The sequence below is a fragment of the Lampris incognitus genome, chromosome 14, assembly GCF_029633865.1.
Source record: "Lampris incognitus isolate fLamInc1 chromosome 14, fLamInc1.hap2, whole genome shotgun sequence".
In the NCBI taxonomy this organism is placed as follows: Eukaryota; Metazoa; Chordata; class Actinopteri; order Lampriformes; family Lampridae; genus Lampris; species Lampris incognitus.
The window spans coordinates 29651104-29670675 of NC_079224.1; the positions used below are offsets into that span (position 1 = coordinate 29651104).

At 45.3% G+C, this 19572-nt stretch overlaps 1 protein-coding gene across 1 annotated transcript in view; it reads right to left on the reverse strand.

The window, feature by feature from the left end:
• Window positions 1–19572, reverse strand: part of LOC130123737 (nuclear receptor coactivator 2-like) — a 41708-nt gene that overhangs the window by 6770 nt on the left and 15366 nt on the right. The window contains exons 7-17 of the mRNA XM_056293018.1: window positions 19063–19203; window positions 18451–18598; window positions 14535–15810; window positions 8497–8725; window positions 7521–7715; window positions 6814–7032; window positions 6380–6488; window positions 5368–5533; window positions 4873–5199; window positions 1353–1430; window positions 423–894 (exon numbers count right to left, since the gene is read on the reverse strand). Coding sequence (XP_056148993.1) covers window positions 423–894; window positions 1353–1430; window positions 4873–5199; window positions 5368–5533; window positions 6380–6488; window positions 6814–7032; window positions 7521–7715; window positions 8497–8725; window positions 14535–15810; window positions 18451–18598; window positions 19063–19203 — 3360 coding nt within the window. The remainder of the gene's footprint in view (window positions 1–422; window positions 895–1352; window positions 1431–4872; window positions 5200–5367; window positions 5534–6379; window positions 6489–6813; window positions 7033–7520; window positions 7716–8496; window positions 8726–14534; window positions 15811–18450; window positions 18599–19062; window positions 19204–19572) is intronic.

Sequence of the window (19572 nt, forward strand, 5' to 3'; positions counted from 1 at the left end):
AGTAACGACAACTTCCAGGATGGAAAAGGTCAGACAGAGAGGAGGACGAGATAAAAGGCCTCATCCGTCAACTAAAATTAACTATTAAAGCAAATAATCACTACTGATTTGTCCTTTGGGTTAAAATCACAGACAACGATAGGACACAGTGTTAGGGTGAGCTTACAACTAGAAATTTGCTCGAGAGATAGGGGTACAATGACAAACCCACCATAGGACAGAGCAGGACAGACCACAGAGACACCACCAAGCGAGCCCAATCAACATAAAAAACTAACACAGAGCTAAAATAAAAATAAGCCCAATGAAGCAAGTGAGGATATTTTATCATCACTGTTTGAGAGTTATAGCAGGGAAGTAGAGCCTCCCACTGAGCATGCTCAGACCCAGGCTACCGCTGTGGCTGTGCTCCTGTCATGTACCTGCGGCATGAAACGGGAACGGACTGTGCTGCAAGGGAGGGCTGACTACCCCGCTGTACTGCCCGCCTACATTTCCCAGCATACTCTGGCTAGGAGGGCCCATCTGTGAGGGGGTGGGGCCGTGGCGGTGAGGGGAGGACTGTGGGAGGAGGCTGGGGGAAAGTGGGGAGGAGGAGAAGGGGCTGGAGGAGCCGGGGGGTGGAGTGGAGGGGAGGCCGGTACCGTAGGCAGGGGCAGGGTAGGGGAACTGCTGCGGGTTGCCCTGCGGGACGCCTGGGTTGGCCCCACCCACAGCCATAGAGGTGGCGGCACTGTTGGGCATTTTAGGAGGTATGCCCATGCCCTGCGCCCTCATCATTAGAGCACGCTGCTGGTGCATGTGCTGCTGGTGCACGTGCTGCTGCCGCTGCCGCAGGTGGTTGGTGAGGTATTCCCGCTGGCGCTGGGCCAGCATCTGGGCATTGAGGGTTCCCTGTGGGACACAAGCACACTTTCTGTGAGAAAAGTCATAGACTGGGAGATGTAGTCAGGAACAGGAACAGGGCCCAGTTTCAAAAAACGTGCACATAGTTTTGCATTCTGTACTCCGATGGAGTGAGAAAGTGACAGAGAGGAAGGCAGACAATGAGCATTACAGAAATATATCAAAGGTATGCTGAGGTACAGTTTAGCAGGGAGTTAAACAGGGAGGCAGAGTTAAACTATATAGGGATGTGCAGTTAAACAAGGAGGTACTGTTAAATGGGGATTTAAAGTACATTAAGCAAAGAAGACAGAGTTGTGCACTCTGACAGACACATAAGAAAGGGAGACAGCAGAGAGAGAAATGCATAGACAGAAAGATAGAGAGAGAAAACAGAATGATCGACAGACGATAGTTGAAGGAACAGCAACCAGACAGGCAGACATCTCAGAGACACAAACACTCACCTGGTTTGGTAGGTTAGACCTTAGAGGTAGATTCATGTTGGACACCCCGCCCATCTGGTTCACCATTGGCTGACGATTCTGTGGAATGGATGGTGACAGTCAATGTTAAAAGGCAAAATAAATTTAATTTGGCAGCATCACCTTGACACATCAGTTTTAACAAAGTGTAATTTGAAAGACTTCATACTGGTTTATTGTCTTTGCAACTTTTATCATCATGAATGTACAACTCTTACCGTCTCAGTGAATTTGAACAGTTTGCTAAATAAATGGCGTGTTTCTCAATAGTCTCAGATTGTGCACGTAAGTTTTTACTATATGAAAACATAAAATAAAAATACCAGGTCAATACCAGGCGTGTTCCCCCAAATCTCCACCAGGTGGCAGCACAGACTTCACATACTTCCCCTGACCAAACTACGTTTGCTAAGAACTGGGGTAATCGATTAAGAACTAAATCAATGCTTAAGACTATGCAGTTACATGAACAAATACCAAAACACCAAACACTGACAAATGGTAGAAAATCAAGCTATTCTCTATCTGCAAAATCTGCAGTATATTTTACATTCAAAATCTATGCTGTAGTGAGTGTGTGTGTGTGTGTGTGTGTGTATATATATATATATATATATATATATATATATATATATACACACACTCACTGGCCACTTTATTAGGTACACCTTGCTAGTACCGGGTTGGACCCCCTTTTGCCTTCAGAACTGCCTTAATCCTTCGTGGCATAGATTCAACAAGGTACTGGAAACATTCCTCAGAGAGTTTGGTCCATATTGACATGATAGCATCACGCAGTTGCTGCAGATTTGTCGGCTGCACATCCATGATGCGAATCTCCTGGTCCACCACATCCCAAAGGTGCTCTATTGGATTGAGATCTGGTGACTGTGGAGGCCATTTGAGTACAGTGAACTCATTGTCATGTTCAAGAAACCAGTCTGAGATGATTCGAGCTTTATGACATGGCGCGTTATCCTGCTGGAAGTAGCCATCAGAAGATGGGAACACTGTGGTCATAAAGGGATGGACATGGTCAGCAGCAATACTCAGGTAGTATGTGGCGTTGACACGATGCTCAATTGGTACTAAGTGGCCCAAAGTGTGCCAAGAAAATATCCCCCACACCATTACACCACCACCACCAGCCTGAACCGTTGGTACAAGGCAGGATGGATCCATGCTTTCATGTTGTTGACGCCAAATTCTGACCCTACCATCCGAATGTCGCAGCAGAAATCGAGACTCATCAGACCAGGCAACGTTTTCCAGTCTTCTATTGTCCAATTTTGGTGAGCCTGTGCGAATTGTAGCCTCGGTTTCCTGTTCTTAGCTGACAGGAGTGGCACCCGGTGTGGTCTTCTGCTGCTGTAGTCCATCTGCCTCAAGATTCGACGTGTTGTGCGTTCAGAGATGCTCATCTGCATACCTCGGTTGTAATGAGTGGTTATTTGAGTTACTGTTGCCTTTCTATCAGCTCGAACCAGTCTGGCCTTTCTCCTCTGACCTCCGGCATCAACAAGGCATTTTCGCCCACAGAACTGCCGCTCACTGGATATTTTCTCTTTTTCGGACCATTCTCTGTAAACCCTAGAGATGGTTGTGCGTGAAAATCCCAGTAGATCAGCAGTTTCTGAAATACTCAGACCAGCCCGTCTGGCAACAACAACCATGTCACGTTCAAAGTCACTTAAATCACCTTTCTTCCCCATTCTGATGCTCGGTTTGAACTGCAGCAGATCGTCTTGACCATGTCTACATGCCTAAATGCATTGAGTTGCTGCCATGTGATTGGCTGATTAGAAATTTGCGTTAACGAGCAGTTGGACAGGTGTGCCTAATAAAGTGGCCGGTGAGTATATATATATATATATATATATATATATATATATACACTACCGTTCAAAAGTTTGGGATCACCCAAACAATTTCGTGTTTTCCATGAAAAGTCACACTTATTCACCACCATATGTTGTGAAATGAATAGAAAATAGAGTCAAGACATTGACAAGGTTAGAAATAATGATTTGTATTTGAAATAAGATTTTTTTTACATCAAACTTTGCTTTCGTCAAAGAATCCTCCATTTGCAGCAATTACAGCATTGCAGACCTTTGGCATTCTAGCTGTTAATTTGTTGAGGTAATCTGGAGAAATTGCACCCCACGCTTCCAGAAGCAGCTCCCACAAGTTGGATTGGTTGGATGGGCACTTCTTTGAGCAGATTGAGTTTCTGGAGCATCACATTTGTGGGGTCAATTAAACGCTCAAAATGGCCAGAAAAAGAGAACTTTCATCTGAAACTCGACAGTCTATTCTTGTTCTTAGAAATGAAGGCTATTCCATGCGAGAAATTGCTAAGAAATTGAAGATTTCCTACACCGGTGTGTACTACTCCCTTCAGAGGACAGCACAAACAGGCTCTAACAGGTACTATTTAATGAAGATGCCAGTTGGGGACCTGTGAGGCGTCTGTTTCTCAAACTAGAGACTCTAATGTACTTATCTTCTTGCTCAGTTGTGCAACGCGGCCTCCCACTTCTTTTTCTACTCTGGTTAGAGCCTGTTTGTGCTGTCCTCTGAAGGGAGTAGTACACACCGGTGTAGGAAATGTTCAATTTCTTAGCAATTTCTCGCATGGAATAGCCTTCATTTCTAAGAACAAGAATAGACTGTCGAGTTTCAGATGAAAGTTCTCTTTTTCTGGCCATTTTGAGCGTTTAATTGACCCCACAAATGTGATGCTCCAGAAACTCAATCTGCTCAAAGAAGTGCCCATCCAACCAATCCAACTTGTGGGAGCTGCTTCTGGAAGCGTGGGGTGCAATTTCTCCAGATTACCTCAACAAATTAACAGCTAGAATGCCAAAGGTCTGCAATGCTGTAATTGCTGCAAATGGAGGATTCTTTGACGAAAGCAAAGTTTGATGTAAAAAAAATCTTATTTCAAATACAAATCATTATTTCTAACCTTGTCAATGTCTTGACTCTATTTTCTATTCATTTCACAACATATGGTGGTGAATAAGTGTGACTTTTCATGGAAAACACAAAATTGTTTGGGTGATCCCAAACTTTTGAACGGAGGTGTATATATATATATATATATATATATATATATATATATATATATGAGGAATTTATTGAATGTGTTTGTACATTTTAGATTTTGTTTTAATTTAGGGAAATTAATTTTTTTTTCAATTCTGTAAGCAATGGCAATGTATAACAGCACACAGTTACAAATGAGACCTTAAATCCTGACCAACCAACTCGAATTTGCCACCTAATGATTGTGGTGCTGTGATGACGTGAAGGAAGTAGAATTATTGTAGATTTCATTTGTTGTCAATAACTTTCTGAGCTGTAATTCTGGCATGGACTAAATAAACTTAAAAATTGATAGCAAAAAAGTTTCTTGTTCCAAATGAAAAATACATTACAAAAAACAACACTTAAACAAAACACTTTTGATGACTGCAAGCTTTTCTTTCATCCCTACCAGCTGGGCCTGGAGTCTTTGCTGCAGCTGGAGCCTCAGGTTGTTTGGCTGGGCTGGTACAACTGGAGAAGGACCCCCCGGCCTCAGCCCTGCGGATCTGACCCCGCCTCCTGGCATCCTTATCATGGGAGGGTAACCTGCCATCCTGGCTTGGCCCATCTGTCCTGCCATGCCAGGGTTGTTGTAGGCAGGGTCCTGAGGCAGGCTGCTGTAGCCCTGGGGGCCCATGGATCCTGTCTGGGCAGGGTAATGCTGGCAGTACAGGGGAGGTTTCATGCCTGCTGTGGGGTCAGAACTGACATATTGGTCCTGGTCTGACGGAGGGCCCTGTAGGTGATGGGAGTGGGATATGCATGATGTACAAACAGATATATACATACATACATGCATGGATGTGTGTGTCTATGTGTGTGGCATTCAGGCTAAGTGTGTGTGGTGTCCTGTCTGTTAGTATGTGCATGGGGTTTGTGCATGTATGTTGTTCAGGTGTCCTACCTGTCCGGCCAGTGTGGGGATTCCCAACATCTTGTCTATCTCCTCTAGACCCTCAAAATCCTTCAGCACAGAGCAGAGCTGGTTCAGTAGAGCCCCCTCGTCTGCCTGGACCTCAGGACCCGTGCCACAGCAAACACCTACCTCCTGAGGGACCCCGTACGGTGGCCTGCAATGGACAAAAGTAATCATCAATAAAGAATAGGTAAGTTTTCACACCTTTATCATTCACTGCACATTTGAAGCTATTGTTGAATTTGGATCTTTTTGACAGGCGAGAACACTCATGTGGACTGAAGTGAACCAAGAGAGTCTGAAAAGTTTGTTAAAAATCTCAGTCAACTTTTAAATGGACCGTGGTTTGGACCATTTCTGGTGTGAAGGGAATTTCCATAGTATCCTAGACACACAACACAAGTCAGTGAAACTAGAATGTTGTACAACTATTTTGTATTGTATTATATTCAGCATTTTTCATTAGAAGCACACAATTCACCAAATGAGTAATAAGTAATCTTGGCAACGTTGGTGGAGAAACATGCTGACAACAGAAAAAAGTCAGCAGTATGGCCTTTAGGTAGACAGCTGGACCAGCAAACTGAAGACTGTGTTTGAATATCTGCACTGACAGGCAAAGTCCATTACATCTGTGGACTGGTAACTGGAATGTGGTGGTGCCCACCATCAGACTGGCATCATCTACATCCATAGGCTTCACCATCATTGCCCTTTTGCCAAAAAACAAACTCCCAAACTCTAAAGTTTTCCCTTGAAAAAATGCTTTGTTTGTTCATTAGCTTGGTGTGTTTCTGAGGGATTTAAAGATATATAGAAACTGAAAGAAAAAAAATCTAGTTGCCAACTGCGTTACTATGTGTAACTTGGCCAATAAAAGCAGTTCTTCTTCTAAATAGGATAGGATGACACACAGGACATGCAACAGACATGAACTGCATCTCAACAGGCCTACTAATGTCTGTGAGATAACAGTATCTGCACATAACAAGTACAGTACCTGTTCTGGTTTCCATAGTGATCCATGGTGATCATGCGGTCTGACCATGGCGCTGTCTGATTGGGTGGTGCTTGCTGCTGGGTGTATGCAGGGTTTGTCATCTCCATCTCTGATTGGCCAGATAGAAGAAAGGAGGGGTGTTGCAAAAATGTCAGAATAATCTCATGTTTGAGTGAGAGTTAACATTATATTGTGAGCTCGTCTGTCTGTCTATCTATCTTTTATCTCACCGTTCCATCTATCTATTGATACTTGTATTCTATCTATCTGTCTGTCTGACTGAACCATTCATCCATAATCCTATCTACCAACCTGTCATTGATCAAGACATCCATCATTCATCCATCTTTTCATTCATCAATATTTCCAAACAATCTATTAATTTATTCATACAAATATATTCCCTTATGATCGTTTCCATCAACACAACTCACCGCTGCCCATCATCTGCATGCTGACAATAGCTCTGGGTCCATTCTGACCGCTGCCTCTCACAGGGAGTCCTGCCATCCCATTTGGTGCCATCCGACCTGGTCCAACTCCTTGCTGTTGCTGCTGCAAGGCTTGGCCCATCATGGGACCCACGGGGGCCTCTACCTGAGGGCCCCAACCCTGTTGCATGTGGCCACGAACAGGCCCTACGCTCAGCATGCCTGGTGTTGAGCAGGAAGTGTTAAAGATTAAGTTTATTGACAGTTGGAATCATGCGCAATGAATTTGAACCGTGTGTTGTATAAACATCCAGTTTCAATTTCACTTTCAATTTGAATTTGAATTAAAGAAATAAAATTGTCTTTTGTATGTTGAAATTCAGTTTTTCAACATTAAGGTTCAATGTAATTGGAAAAACAGGTACAAACTCCACATTATATGTAATACCTGATTCACATTCAGTTCTCTGCAAGCACCAATGAAGTGCGGTAGTTTGGACTAGTAGAGAGGCGACAGTGTGGGAAATTTGGTCTTGCGGATGAATCAATGTTATGAGGCAACTCATGACTTACCCGTGAAAACCGGTGACTCATTACTCTTCTACTATACTGTAAGTTTAGTCTATAAATAGCCTCAGTGCCACTGTGGTTGTCTTAAACAAACTCAAAAAATATAAATAAGTATATATTTTTTTTAAGATGGACTTCACCTGAGTTGGCCATGCCGCCCTGTGTTGCCATCATGCTTTGCTGCTGCTGCTGCTGGAGGAGGGAGTAGGGGCCGTTGCTCCTGTGCTGAGGGGGGAAGGGTCTGGTGAGGGTGGGGCCCATACCGCCATCCAGAGACATATTCCTTACTGGGGGGCCGCTACGAACTGGCTGATTCAGCCTGACACCGTTGAAGTCTGGCAACAAAACACAAACCCAATCTGAAACAATTCTCACTTTTTGGACACAAAAAGAATCTCCTGTGTACCTTTCATAAAGGCTTTCCGTAGATTTATTACATCACACTTCAGTCAAACCTAGTAGATATCTAAACAATAGAACTACCTCTCATCTTCATTTCTAAATGCTTTGGAAAACTTTGAACCTTTTCAAAAACTTTGACCCCCACCGGAAATGCCGTTCATGAAAGCCTGTAGTGTTTTATGTCCTCCTTATTATACTTTTTGTTATTTGTGTTCTCATTTACCTATCCCTATCTATTCTTTCATCATATGTGCGTCTGCTTTTTAATCAATGCATTCTATTTGTTGTGTTTTCAGAAGTAACATCACAATATGACTGTCAGCTACATTATATCACTCTATAGGTGAAAATTACTCTAATATCACAATATATCAAATGACAGCAGGTTTCACAACGACATAAATGTGTAGCTATTCCTGCATTAATATGGTAAGATAAACACAAGGTAAACTTTATTTATCTCTTTGGAGAATTTGAGCCGAGCACCCAATTGTCCCTTTCCAGAAGCATGCAGTCAGAAGCGCAGTCTGATCTACGGCCGCATAAATCTGCTGGTTGTGTTTAATTGAGAATCAACTACTGTCCAACCAATGTTTCTCTCTATTTAGTTTATCTGTCCATCTTTTCAGTCATTTACAGTACTTTCCCGGACTTTCCAGACCTGCACAGAAACCCCACCCCAGTAGTGTAGGACATGCCCATGCATGGACTTACTGGCAGGCCCCATGCCGGGGAAGGCTCTCTGCTGGCTGGTGGGGGGGCTGCCATTGGCGCTGTCAGTCATGTGGAGGATGTCATTAATGATGCTCTGTTTGTCCACAGAGGAAGCTGAAGGCAGGGAAGAGGAGGAAGAGGAGGAAGGGCCTCCGGCTGGCTGGCCTGGAAACAGTGGCTGCTGGCTGCCACTCTGGAGCCCATCCAGGAGGTCCTCTAACTCACTGGCCTGAGATCAGCCATAGAAAAAAGGGAAAGAAAGGGAAAAAAATCAAAGTAAGACAGAAATAAAGAAATAAAGAAAAAGACAAAGAAAGGAGAAAAAGAAAGCAAGAAAGACAACAAAAGAAAGTGATAAAGAAAGACAGAAAGGAAGAAAGAGAGAAAGACAAAGGAAGAAATAGAGAAAGAAATAGAGAAAAAGAAAGACAGGCAGCAAGAAAGAAAAAAGATAAAAGAAAGACAGACAAAAAGAATGAAAGAAGGAACAAAAGGAGCGACAGAAAAAATAAAAAGTCAAAGACACAAAAATTAAATAAATAAAGAACATTTAAACAGACAGCTGAAACCCAACTCTACCCCCCCCCCCCGTCTCTCACACATACACTATCTTCCATACAGGTGTAAAAAAAAAAAAGCTCATAATTTTTTCCTACTTTGCTGTCATGTCATGTGTGCTGCTCAGTGCGTTGTTGGTACGTGTTTGTCGAGTGGTAGAGGGTGGGACTCACACTGTGGTTGTGTGGACGTTGGTTTCTGCTTCAACAGTCTTCTGAGACCTCATGTACACAGGGCACATCAACAGACTTACAATGACTGCGTTTACATGAACCCGAGTATCCCAGCTATGATCGAGTTTTTGAAGTATCCCGTTTTTGTGTTTGCTCAGCGAATTCGAGGGGCAGCCAGCAACCGCCGCAGCCGGGACGCGAACCCGGGTCTCCCGCACCACGGGCGACTACCAGTCGACTAAAGGGTCCGACCCGTTAGCCAAGGGCTAGCAAGTCCAGTTATTCGTGATCGTTACACATCTTATACCAATTCTAGAAACCTGGATCAGCCCTTATCCTGGTCTTGAGAAACCCGATTATGCTAGCTGAAGCACTTTGAAATAAACCGGGATCCTGTTGGATGTATACATCTTAACCTGGTTTCTGACCACTGCTGACTACCTGCGCAGGTGTGGCTTCAGCCAGATGACGTAACACAAAACAATGGCGGCAACAAGAGCGTCTCACTTCTTGAGCGATGAAGAAATGGAGTTTCATCCCCTGCTCCCTTGTCCGACGCTGTGACAGCGACAGCCTGACACCGGTCAAAGCAGAGGACATGTTTAATATTTCCTGTCACTCTCTTCTCCCATTGCTGGTAATAAGATGGATAAGCCAAATTCGCAAAGCCCGCTATAAGCCAAAGTGGTCTCATTTTCAATAGCCACAGTCAAATTAATTTAAACGGTTACAGAGGAACAGATTTCAAAATTGTCAGGTTGTGTTGTAAACATCATAGGCGCCTTCACAAATAGCATGCAGTAAGCAATAACCAGGACAGTAGTATTTATCATGTGTACAGGATATAAATACCCAGGTTTCTGTGTTCCAGGTAAATGCCATATCCCAAATAAGATCAAAACCGGGATCAGCCTCATAACCGGGATACTCGCGTCCATGTGAACGCAGTCAATGTCATGGTGAACACACTCCAGTGGCCTCATTTAGCTAACCTGTTTTTAATTTGCATCCCTATATAGCTTTGCCGAGTAAATCCCTATTCCAAGTATTATTCTACTTCAAATTGTCTTTGAAAAGCAGACATAAATGTTATCATTTTTTAATCTTTCCGTCTTTTCATGGGACAGACTTCGAAATAAAATGCTTCATGACAACACTAAGAGTAGTTATGAAGCGTTTCATTGTGTTTTATTGCTAAGTCTCTTAGCACATTGTGTACTATGCCCAATCGGCACCGTTGTACGCCTCTGTCCTGGACGAGGAATCCCTCCAGTGAACCTCTTCCTGAGGTTCCCCCCCTTTTCTCCCCAATTGTACATTGTACTTGGCCAATTACCCCACTCTTACCCACATCTGACTTCCCACCCACAGACACGGCCAATTGTGTCTGTAGGAATGCCCGACCAAACCGGAGGTAACACAGGGATTCGATCTGACGATCCCCGTGTCGGTAGGCAACGGAATAGACCGCTACGCTACCTGGATGCCCCTGGTCCCCCCTTTTTCTCCCCAATTGTATCCAGCTAATTACCCCACTCTTCCAAGCCGTCCCGGTCACTGCTCCACCCCTCCTGCTGATCCGGGGAGGGCTGCAGACTACCACATGCCTCCTCCGATACATGTGGAGTCACCAGCCACTTCTTTTCACCTGACAAGGGTTTTGCCAGGGGGGACATAGCACATGGGAGGATCACACTATTCCCCCAGTCCCCCCCCCCCCGAAAAGGCACCCCGACCGACTAGAGGAGGCACTAGTGAAGCGACCAGGACACATACCCACATCCGGCTTCCCACCCGCAGACACAGCCAATTGTGTCTATAGGGACACCCGACCAAGCCGGAGGTAACATGGGGATTCAGACTGGCAATCCCCGAGTTGGTAGGCAAGGGAAAAGACTGCTACGCCACCCGGACACCTTCCTGAGGTTTCTCCCATTTTTTTCTGAAAAAGTTTTCCTAGGGAGATTTTCCTCATCAAAACGAGGGTCAATGAGTATGAAGTGTCGTTTCCAGTAATTATTGGTTTTCGCCATGGGTATGTAAGGCCCTTTTGAGACTGTGATTGAGGACTATATATAAAAGTAACTAGACCTGACATAGTCTTTGGTCACACATAGCTACCAGTCCAGCGACTACATCATATCATAAGCTGCTGCCAGGATACGAAAGAAAAGTTTCCATCTTCAAAAAGTCAACATCCATCCTTATAATCACATCTAAAATGTAATCCCTTTCGCCAATTATAAGACCACGGACCAATTATAACCACAGACACCTTCAGTTCATCAAACACATGAAGATCGACAGGACAGGGGCGCCACACTTTCCGAAACATACTTAACAAAATTGTATCGCAGAAGCTAATCCTATTGCTAGCGTCCTACTTTCAGTGTCACATGGAAAAAACAAACAAACATGATTGGACCCTTTCAATAACAACATATTCCTGAGGCAAAATTTATGAAAGGTGATTGATACATTGAACAGTCTAACTCCACCTAAAACTAATTCTATAAGTAACTCCACCTAAAACTAATTCTATAAGTAACTCCACCTAAAACTAATTCTATAAGTAACTCCACCTAAAACTAATTCACCGCAGTACAAAAGCTCTGGCAAGGCGTCCTGAAACAACTCTGACAACAGTCATTTTGAGAGAGACAAAATGACCCTTTTCAATAACAATGCACCGCTATCATCCTGCCGACCCCCGCGGGGAGTTTAGAGCCACATTTCCGAAGAGGCCCCTATAGATGGGAATGGATTCCTCCGGGGCCGTTGGCACGGGAACAGAGGAGGCGATAAAAATAGACCACCGTCGCTAATGAGGTCATGTGTGATGTAAGACAGACACAGCTCTCTTCAGCCGCTCAGCACACACACACACACACACACACACACACACACACACACACACACACACACACACGCAGACACTTTCATGCTCTCTTACACACACATGCATGTGCACAAACACACGAACTCTCCATTCTACACCTGGAAAACAAGTTTAAACACAAACACATCTATCAACAAACACACACCTGGTGAGTTGTACACACACATGCATGCACACACTTGCCTTCACTCCTACATTTGCAGATACACACTTGTACACACACACACACACACACACAAAAACTTTTTCATTAACAGTAACACAAATATAAGCACCCACACACACACTTACATGCACACAGAAAAAAGGGAAAAAAACCACTCGTTCACACACGTAACACACAACAGAAAAGCCACACACACTCACACACATGCTTGCCTACACTCACACACACATAAGCATAAATAAACAAACACACATGCACTCCCTACTTCCTATACATAAACAAACAGCCCTCCCCCAGTCAGGCGACAGGGTGACCTGGCTACAATAATGTCTTGTTTAATCTGCTCTCTCTCTCTCTGTGTTTCGCTCCCTCTCTCTCTCTGTCTCTCTCTGTGAGGGTTAAGACAGTTCACTAAGGGAAGATGGGTCACTTGTTCTTAATTGTTAATTTATTATGGAAGTGTGTGTGTGTGTGTTTGTGTGTAATTTGACTGAGCCACAGTAATGATGCCTGAGATTTTGCTTTTTAGCTTACTAGTTTATTGTTGACATGATGGGAATGGAGGATTTTTGAGATACTTTATTGATCTCTGTAGGGAAATTACGCTCTGCATTTAAGCCATCCTAGCTGTGTAGCTAGGAGCTACGGGTAGCCACCGTGCAGCGCCCGGGGACCAACTCCAGTTCTTCTATCCATAGCCTTGGTCAGGGGCACAGACAGGAGTATTAACCCTAACATGCATGTCTTTTTTATAATGTGATGTAAATAAAAGTTATTTTAAAAGTCAAAAAGTCTCTCTCTCTCTCTCTCTCTCTCTCTCTCTCTCTCTCTCTCTCTCTCTCTCTCTCTCTCTCTCTCTCTCTCTCTCTCTCTCTCTCTCTCTCTCTCTCTCTCTCTCTCTCTCTCTCTCTCTCTCTCTCTCTCTCTCTCTCTCTCTCTCTCTCTCTCTCTCTCTCTAACCCAAGATGGTGTATTGGCATGACAGTGATAAATGAGTTTTGCCAGAGCAGTTTCAATTGGTGTGTTACATTACGACACCTAAAAATCATGGCAGACAAAAGACATGATCACAATACTGATAACATAGAAATCCCTCTCTTTCCAACTATTCCTCTCTTGCTCTCCTCATGTACTAGCGTCTCCTCTTTTGGCAGCTTTGGCATTTCTTTCCTGCGCACGCACGCGCACGCACGCACGCACGCACACACACACACACACACACACACACACACACACACACACACACACACACGTTACTGCTATCTCTCCCTAGCACTGCTTCTAGGATTTCAGGGGGGCCATCGACAGTCAGGGTCTGCCGAGAGAGGAAGTCGTCACCCTGGCCAATAGCAGCAGATGGAGCCAAACAGTAGCTGTCAGCTCAGCAGCTATGCTGATGAACTTCTCACTCTCAGGTGTTTATGGGCGGTCCACTTGTCACTCAACGCCTCAAACACACACATATAGAGCTGTCAAACAGCTTTGCATTCACACAAGGAGCTTTCTAACAGCGCTTTTCCCCACATACACACAAACGGTTCAGAAATATCGAGACAGACAGGAAGAAAGACAGTGGAGGAGACATTTTGTGTGGCAATTCTTCTCTACTCAGCTATATTTCTACCTTAGAAAAAAATGGTTCCCCTAAAGTTAGGTGTCTTTGGTAATACCTGCAGGACAGTGTTGATTTTACTGACAAAATAAATATGGCAAGAAATGTTTATCAACCAATTTTTTTTGGTTACACTATTTTAGGGGGTCGGAAATTACCTAGTAATAAGGTGGTAATTATCATGTAATTTCTTAGAAATAAGGTTGAAATTACCTTGTAATTTGGGTTAGGGTTAGCTGTAAAATTACCTGTAAAAACTACCACCTTCTTAATAGGAAATTACAAGGTAATCTCAACCTTATTTCTAGGAAATTACGTGATAATTACCACCTTATTACTAAGAAATTACCAGGTAATTTCCGACCCCCTAAAATAAAGTGTTACCCCCCCCGAGACAAAATTGACCTGACGGCAAAATTACAATTCCCCTTTGTAAACAAACACCATGAGAAAATAAACAGACATTCATATTTTGTCACAGTTTATGTGTACAAAGATGAATTGTAATTTTCCTATTGGTTTGTTCTCAACCCCAAGACAAGGACATGGAAAAATATTTTTCACCACTTCCATCAACAAAATGAGCACTGCTGCAGGGACATTATTTTAATCACCACCATTGTCACTCACCTGGTCGACCATGTTGAAACCAGGTTCTTGTTTCTCCGTCTTAATGCTGGCTATCTTCATTCCGTCGCCAGCCTCCATTTTGATGCCTTTCTCCGGCACACCATTATCATCCTTGTCCAGCAGGTAGCGGAGCAGCGCATTGTCTTTCTTCTTGGGGCTGCCCGGTTCCTGCTTTGCACCCAGTTCACCCAGAGCGGCTATGTTGTCCGCAGCTGCTGTCTCAGGACCAATGGGGTCTTTTCCCGTCGCTTCCGCCGTTAGCTTGGCCAGCTCCACAGGCGAGGAACGGTTCTGCAGCAACCTGTGGAGAATTTTGTGCTTCTCCTTTAAAGAGGAGGAGTGGTTGTTATGCCCTGTTCCTACCCCTGTACAGGTGGGGCCCCCGACCCCACCGATGTGGTCTTTACATTCATGGTCATCCCCCAGGGTTCCATGCGGTGAGCAGGGCTCAGTGTTGTCAGACTTGTTGGTGAGGAGCTGGAGGAGCTTAGTGTGGCCCTTGCTGTTGAGTATGCGGTTTTGGGCCTCTGGGAACTCCCCTAACCTCCCCGCTCCTCCGAAGCCCTCAGGGACACTGTCTTTTGACTCTCCCTGCTCCTCCTCCTGGTTCTGAAGCTCTTCCTTCTCTGTGTAACTTCCAAACAGGTCCGTGTCTGAGCTAGCATTGTTCTTGGTTAGCTGGCTAGTGTTGTTATTGCTGCTGGGAAGGGGGCTCTGGAGTATGGCATGCTTCCTGTCAGGTGACTCCGGGCATTGACCCTCAGCTTGTCCCTGGGAAACCCCATGACTCTGGCTGAGGGTCTGCAGGGAGCTGCTGTTGTAGCCACTCCCTGGTCCTGTGCTGCTACACACAGATGCTGGGGAGTTGAGTCCCCCCGCGGCGGGGGAGAAAGAACCAGAGGGTTGGGGGGGCAGGCAGGGCGGGCTGCTGTTTCTGGCCACCACACTGGGGCTCTGACGGTGGCACGGCGATAGCATGGAGCCCTGGGCTCCAGAGGTGACACTGGGGCTACCCTGAGCTGAGGGGCTGCCCAGTCTCAATGCATGGCTGTTTCCCTGAGGAGTGGGCACACGGCCCAACATGGCACCCTGACCCCCAAATCCGCGGCTGGGGGTACTGGTGGCTGGGTTAGGATTTTGGGTGTTGCTGCTGACGGTGGCATCAGGGGAAGGGGTGGGGCAATCCACACTGGACATGGAGGACAATCCACCTGTTTGCTTGGCCAGTCCTGGGCCTGGGGGAATGTCAGGGCTCATGCCACACATGTTTTGCTCCCTGTAAGAAACACACAAAATCTTTGATGAAAATAATCAATAAATAGGGTCAATAAAGTAATGTGTGACAGCTAGCATTATAATGTGTGACAGCTAGTGGGGCTGCTCAATGTCCAAAAGTAGTAGTACACTGGGGTTATAGTTTGCAGCTCTCAGCTGTGAATGAATAGAAATGTGTAAATGTGAAGCAGGGTGTTGAAAAGAACGCACATTCCAAATTAAGTCTTGTCCAATTAAATCAAGGATGAAAAACAAAAGAAAATACAGAATCAAAAAAAGATTACTGTGTGATATCTCAATACACAGAGCGTTTTGTAGGGCTGTACCCGAATCAGAATTTTTTTGATTTAAATCAGATTTGGCTGCTCAATACAAAGATTGGACTATTCGTTCCTTTTTTTTCCCATATAGACAATATCTGGTGGCATGAGTTTCAGCGATGATTTCATTACATTAACATAGTCAAATGCAACGGAGTCATGGGAACATATTTCTAAGCATTTAAAAATCAATAAAAAGGGCATCCAGGTAACGTAGTGCTCTATTCCGTTGCCTAGTAACACTGGGATCGCCGGTTCGAATCCCCGTGTTACCTACGGCTTGGTCGGGTGTCCCTACAAACACAATTAGCTGTGTCTGCGGGTGAGAAGTCGGATGTGGGTTCATGTCCTGGTCACAGCACTAGCGCCTCTTCTGTTTTGTTGGGGCGCCTGTTATGGAGGGAAGGGGGAACTGGGGGGAATGGCATGATCCTCCCACGCACTACGTCCCCCTGGTGAAACTCCTCACTGTCAGGTGAAAGAAGCGGCTGGCCACATGTATCGGAGGAAGCATGTTAGCAATGGGGGTGGAGCAGTGACCGGGACAGCTCGGAGAGTAGGGTAATTGGCCAAATGCAATTGGGGAGAAAAAAGGAGGGGGAAAAAAATCAATAAAAGACAGCTGCATATGACACAAGATTTGAATTGCGGCCAAATTGAATTGCCGACATAACGTTGGGCTACCATATAGATTTGTCAGAATAATGAGATAGGCAGCACACATGTATTTGTTTAAATTAAGCTCTTCTAGCCTTTTTTTCACATCAAGTATTAAAAACAGCATGTAAATGAATAAACAAATGAAACAGTTTAAATAAATTCACAGTATCATATCTAGTGCAATGAAATCGGCGATGCTATCGGTAATTGCTCGTTTCCGTGTCTCCATAAGCGGGGGGCCTTAAATCTAGAGTTTTCTTTTTTTCTCCCCAATAGTATTTTTTGGCCAATCGCCCCACTCGTCCCAGCCATCCCGGTCGCTGCTCCACCCCTCTGCCGATCCGGGGAGGGCTGCAGGCTACCACATGCCTCCTCCGATACATGTGGAGTCGCCAGCCGCTTCTTTTCACCTGACAGTGAGGAGTTTCACCAGGGGGACGTAGTGCATGGGAGGATCACGCTAGCCCCTCCAGTTTCCCCTCCCCCCTGAACAGGCACTCCGACTGACCAGATGAGGTACTAATGCAGCGACCAGGACACATACCCACATCTAGCTTCCCACCCACAGACACGGCCAATTGTGTCTGTAGGGGACGCTCGACCAAGCCGGAGGTAACACGGGGATTTGAACCAGCGATCCCCGTGTTGGTATGCAACGGAATAGACCGCTATGCTACCCGGATGCCGCCATACTTTAGACTTCCTCTGAAACATGGTTATACATAGCCTAGTTGACCAACTACTACGCCTCAGATTTCAGCTTCTATCATCAGTTAACCACCAGTGCATGTTGTCATGCGATTTTTTTTTTAGCAAGCGCGCTCGCCCTTCTAAAATGCACACTGACTGACAAACAAACAAAAAACATATGACAGGTCACTGACAGATGATTCGACTCATAGACTTCCAGGGGCAAGCCCTGGCATTTTGAACATAGAAAGACCTCAGGCTCATGTCAAACACACAAAGCTCTCATTGTACTAAACACGGTCAATGTGACTGTGAAATTTGTACAAGTTAAGGCCAGGTTCACGCTGTTGATCTTGGCATGTTGTGGACAACAGCCCCAGGATTGTTTTCTGATCACTCTCCAGCTCCTGGCCATACAAACCAGCTAGCTACTGGGCGGACGCCTGTCCCAGTTGTTAAGAGATGGGAATGGCGGTATTGTAAGTATGACGGACTGGTCAGAGCTAGCGCTGGTCGTTTTGACATGCATGACAAGGGTCTGAATAACTGTCTTTGTTCCTAATCCGTGTTATCCCCGCTTCATTCAAATCAACAGGGAAACTGTCTACCAACCCTGCATGAGAACGTGTAAGTAAGACAGATGGGCAGTCAGACAAACAACCGGAGAAAGAGACAGGAGAGAAGTAGAGCCAGCCAGCCACACAAGGAGATAGGAGAAAATAAGAGACAGACAGCCAAATAAACATGGAAAAGGTAGAGATACAGACAGACAGACAAATGTCGGTAGCAAGAGACAGACAGCCAGACAGAAGAACAAGAGATTAAGAAAGACAGAGAGGGAGACAGCCAGTCTGCAATGAGGGAAACAGACAGAAACAGACAAGAGCTCTAAAGACAGAAAGACAAGAAAAGGCAACAGACAGACATCCAGAAGGGAGGTGAAGCCAGAGACAAACAGACAGCTTCAGTACCGCTGCAGGATGTGTAGGGACATGTAGAGCTGGGGCTCGTTGGTGGCTGGGGAGCGGACCAGCTTGCTCTTAGTCTGGGCCGACACGATGGTCCCGTCCGCCAGGGAGAATCGGTAAAGCGGGCTAAATGCATGGCCATGCCTCAGGACTGCACAGAGAATGAGAGAGAGAGAGAGAGAGAGAGAGAGAGAGAGAGGGGTACACTTCAGAAAAAAAAACAACTCCTCTAAGAGAAGAGCGAAAAGCAGATGAAGAGAAGGGAAAGTGTGGGATTTCCTAATCAACCTATGGTAGACCTGATCATATTTCAAAGTCACAAGCAACTGGAAAGCCCCAGCCTGGTGGCATGAATGCGTTGTTTATTTTTACCCAGTCACTGCAGTTTCAAAGCAGCTCTTTGAGAAATCTAATGGATTTAAAACCATGTCTAAATAATTTTTCAATAGGCTGACAGCTTACAACTGCTGAGCAATCGCACCAGCGGAGCTGCTGGGAGATCAACAGGAGAGGACTGTGTTTATACTGGGCAGCTTTCAATGAGTTTAGTTATGTAAAAAGTGAAGTGTTCTGAGGATGATGAATGAAATGACAGGGAGGTGTCGTCAGACTCACCGTCTTGCTGGTGTTTCTTGGCGAAGGATATCTCATCATCGTTGAGCAGATGAAACCTTTGGAGGCAGCGCCGCACCAGGTCCTCCCAGCCTGGCTTCATAGACGCCCTCAACAGACTGGTGTCCAGAGAAGTGATCTTACCTTGGGGAGGGGTTGAACAATCATTTTGTCAACAATCTGAGAGTATGTTAAAACATGTAAGATAGCATACAAGCTAAACAGTCAGCAGTTCTGCTATACTGGGATCTAACTGCAACGCTAACAGCCTTGGAGGTGCAAAAACATTTTTAATAAAGAAGTCTTTTTTTTTTTGATTATCCCCCCGTTTTCTCCCCCCAGTTGTACCCAGCCAATTACCGCACTCTTCCGAGCCATCCTGGCTGCTGCTCCACCCCCTCTGCCGATCCGGGGAGGGCTGCAGACTACCACCTGCCTCCTCCCATACATGTGGAGTCACCAGCCGCTTCTTTTCACCTGACAGTGAGGAGTTTCGCAAGGGGGACGTAGCAT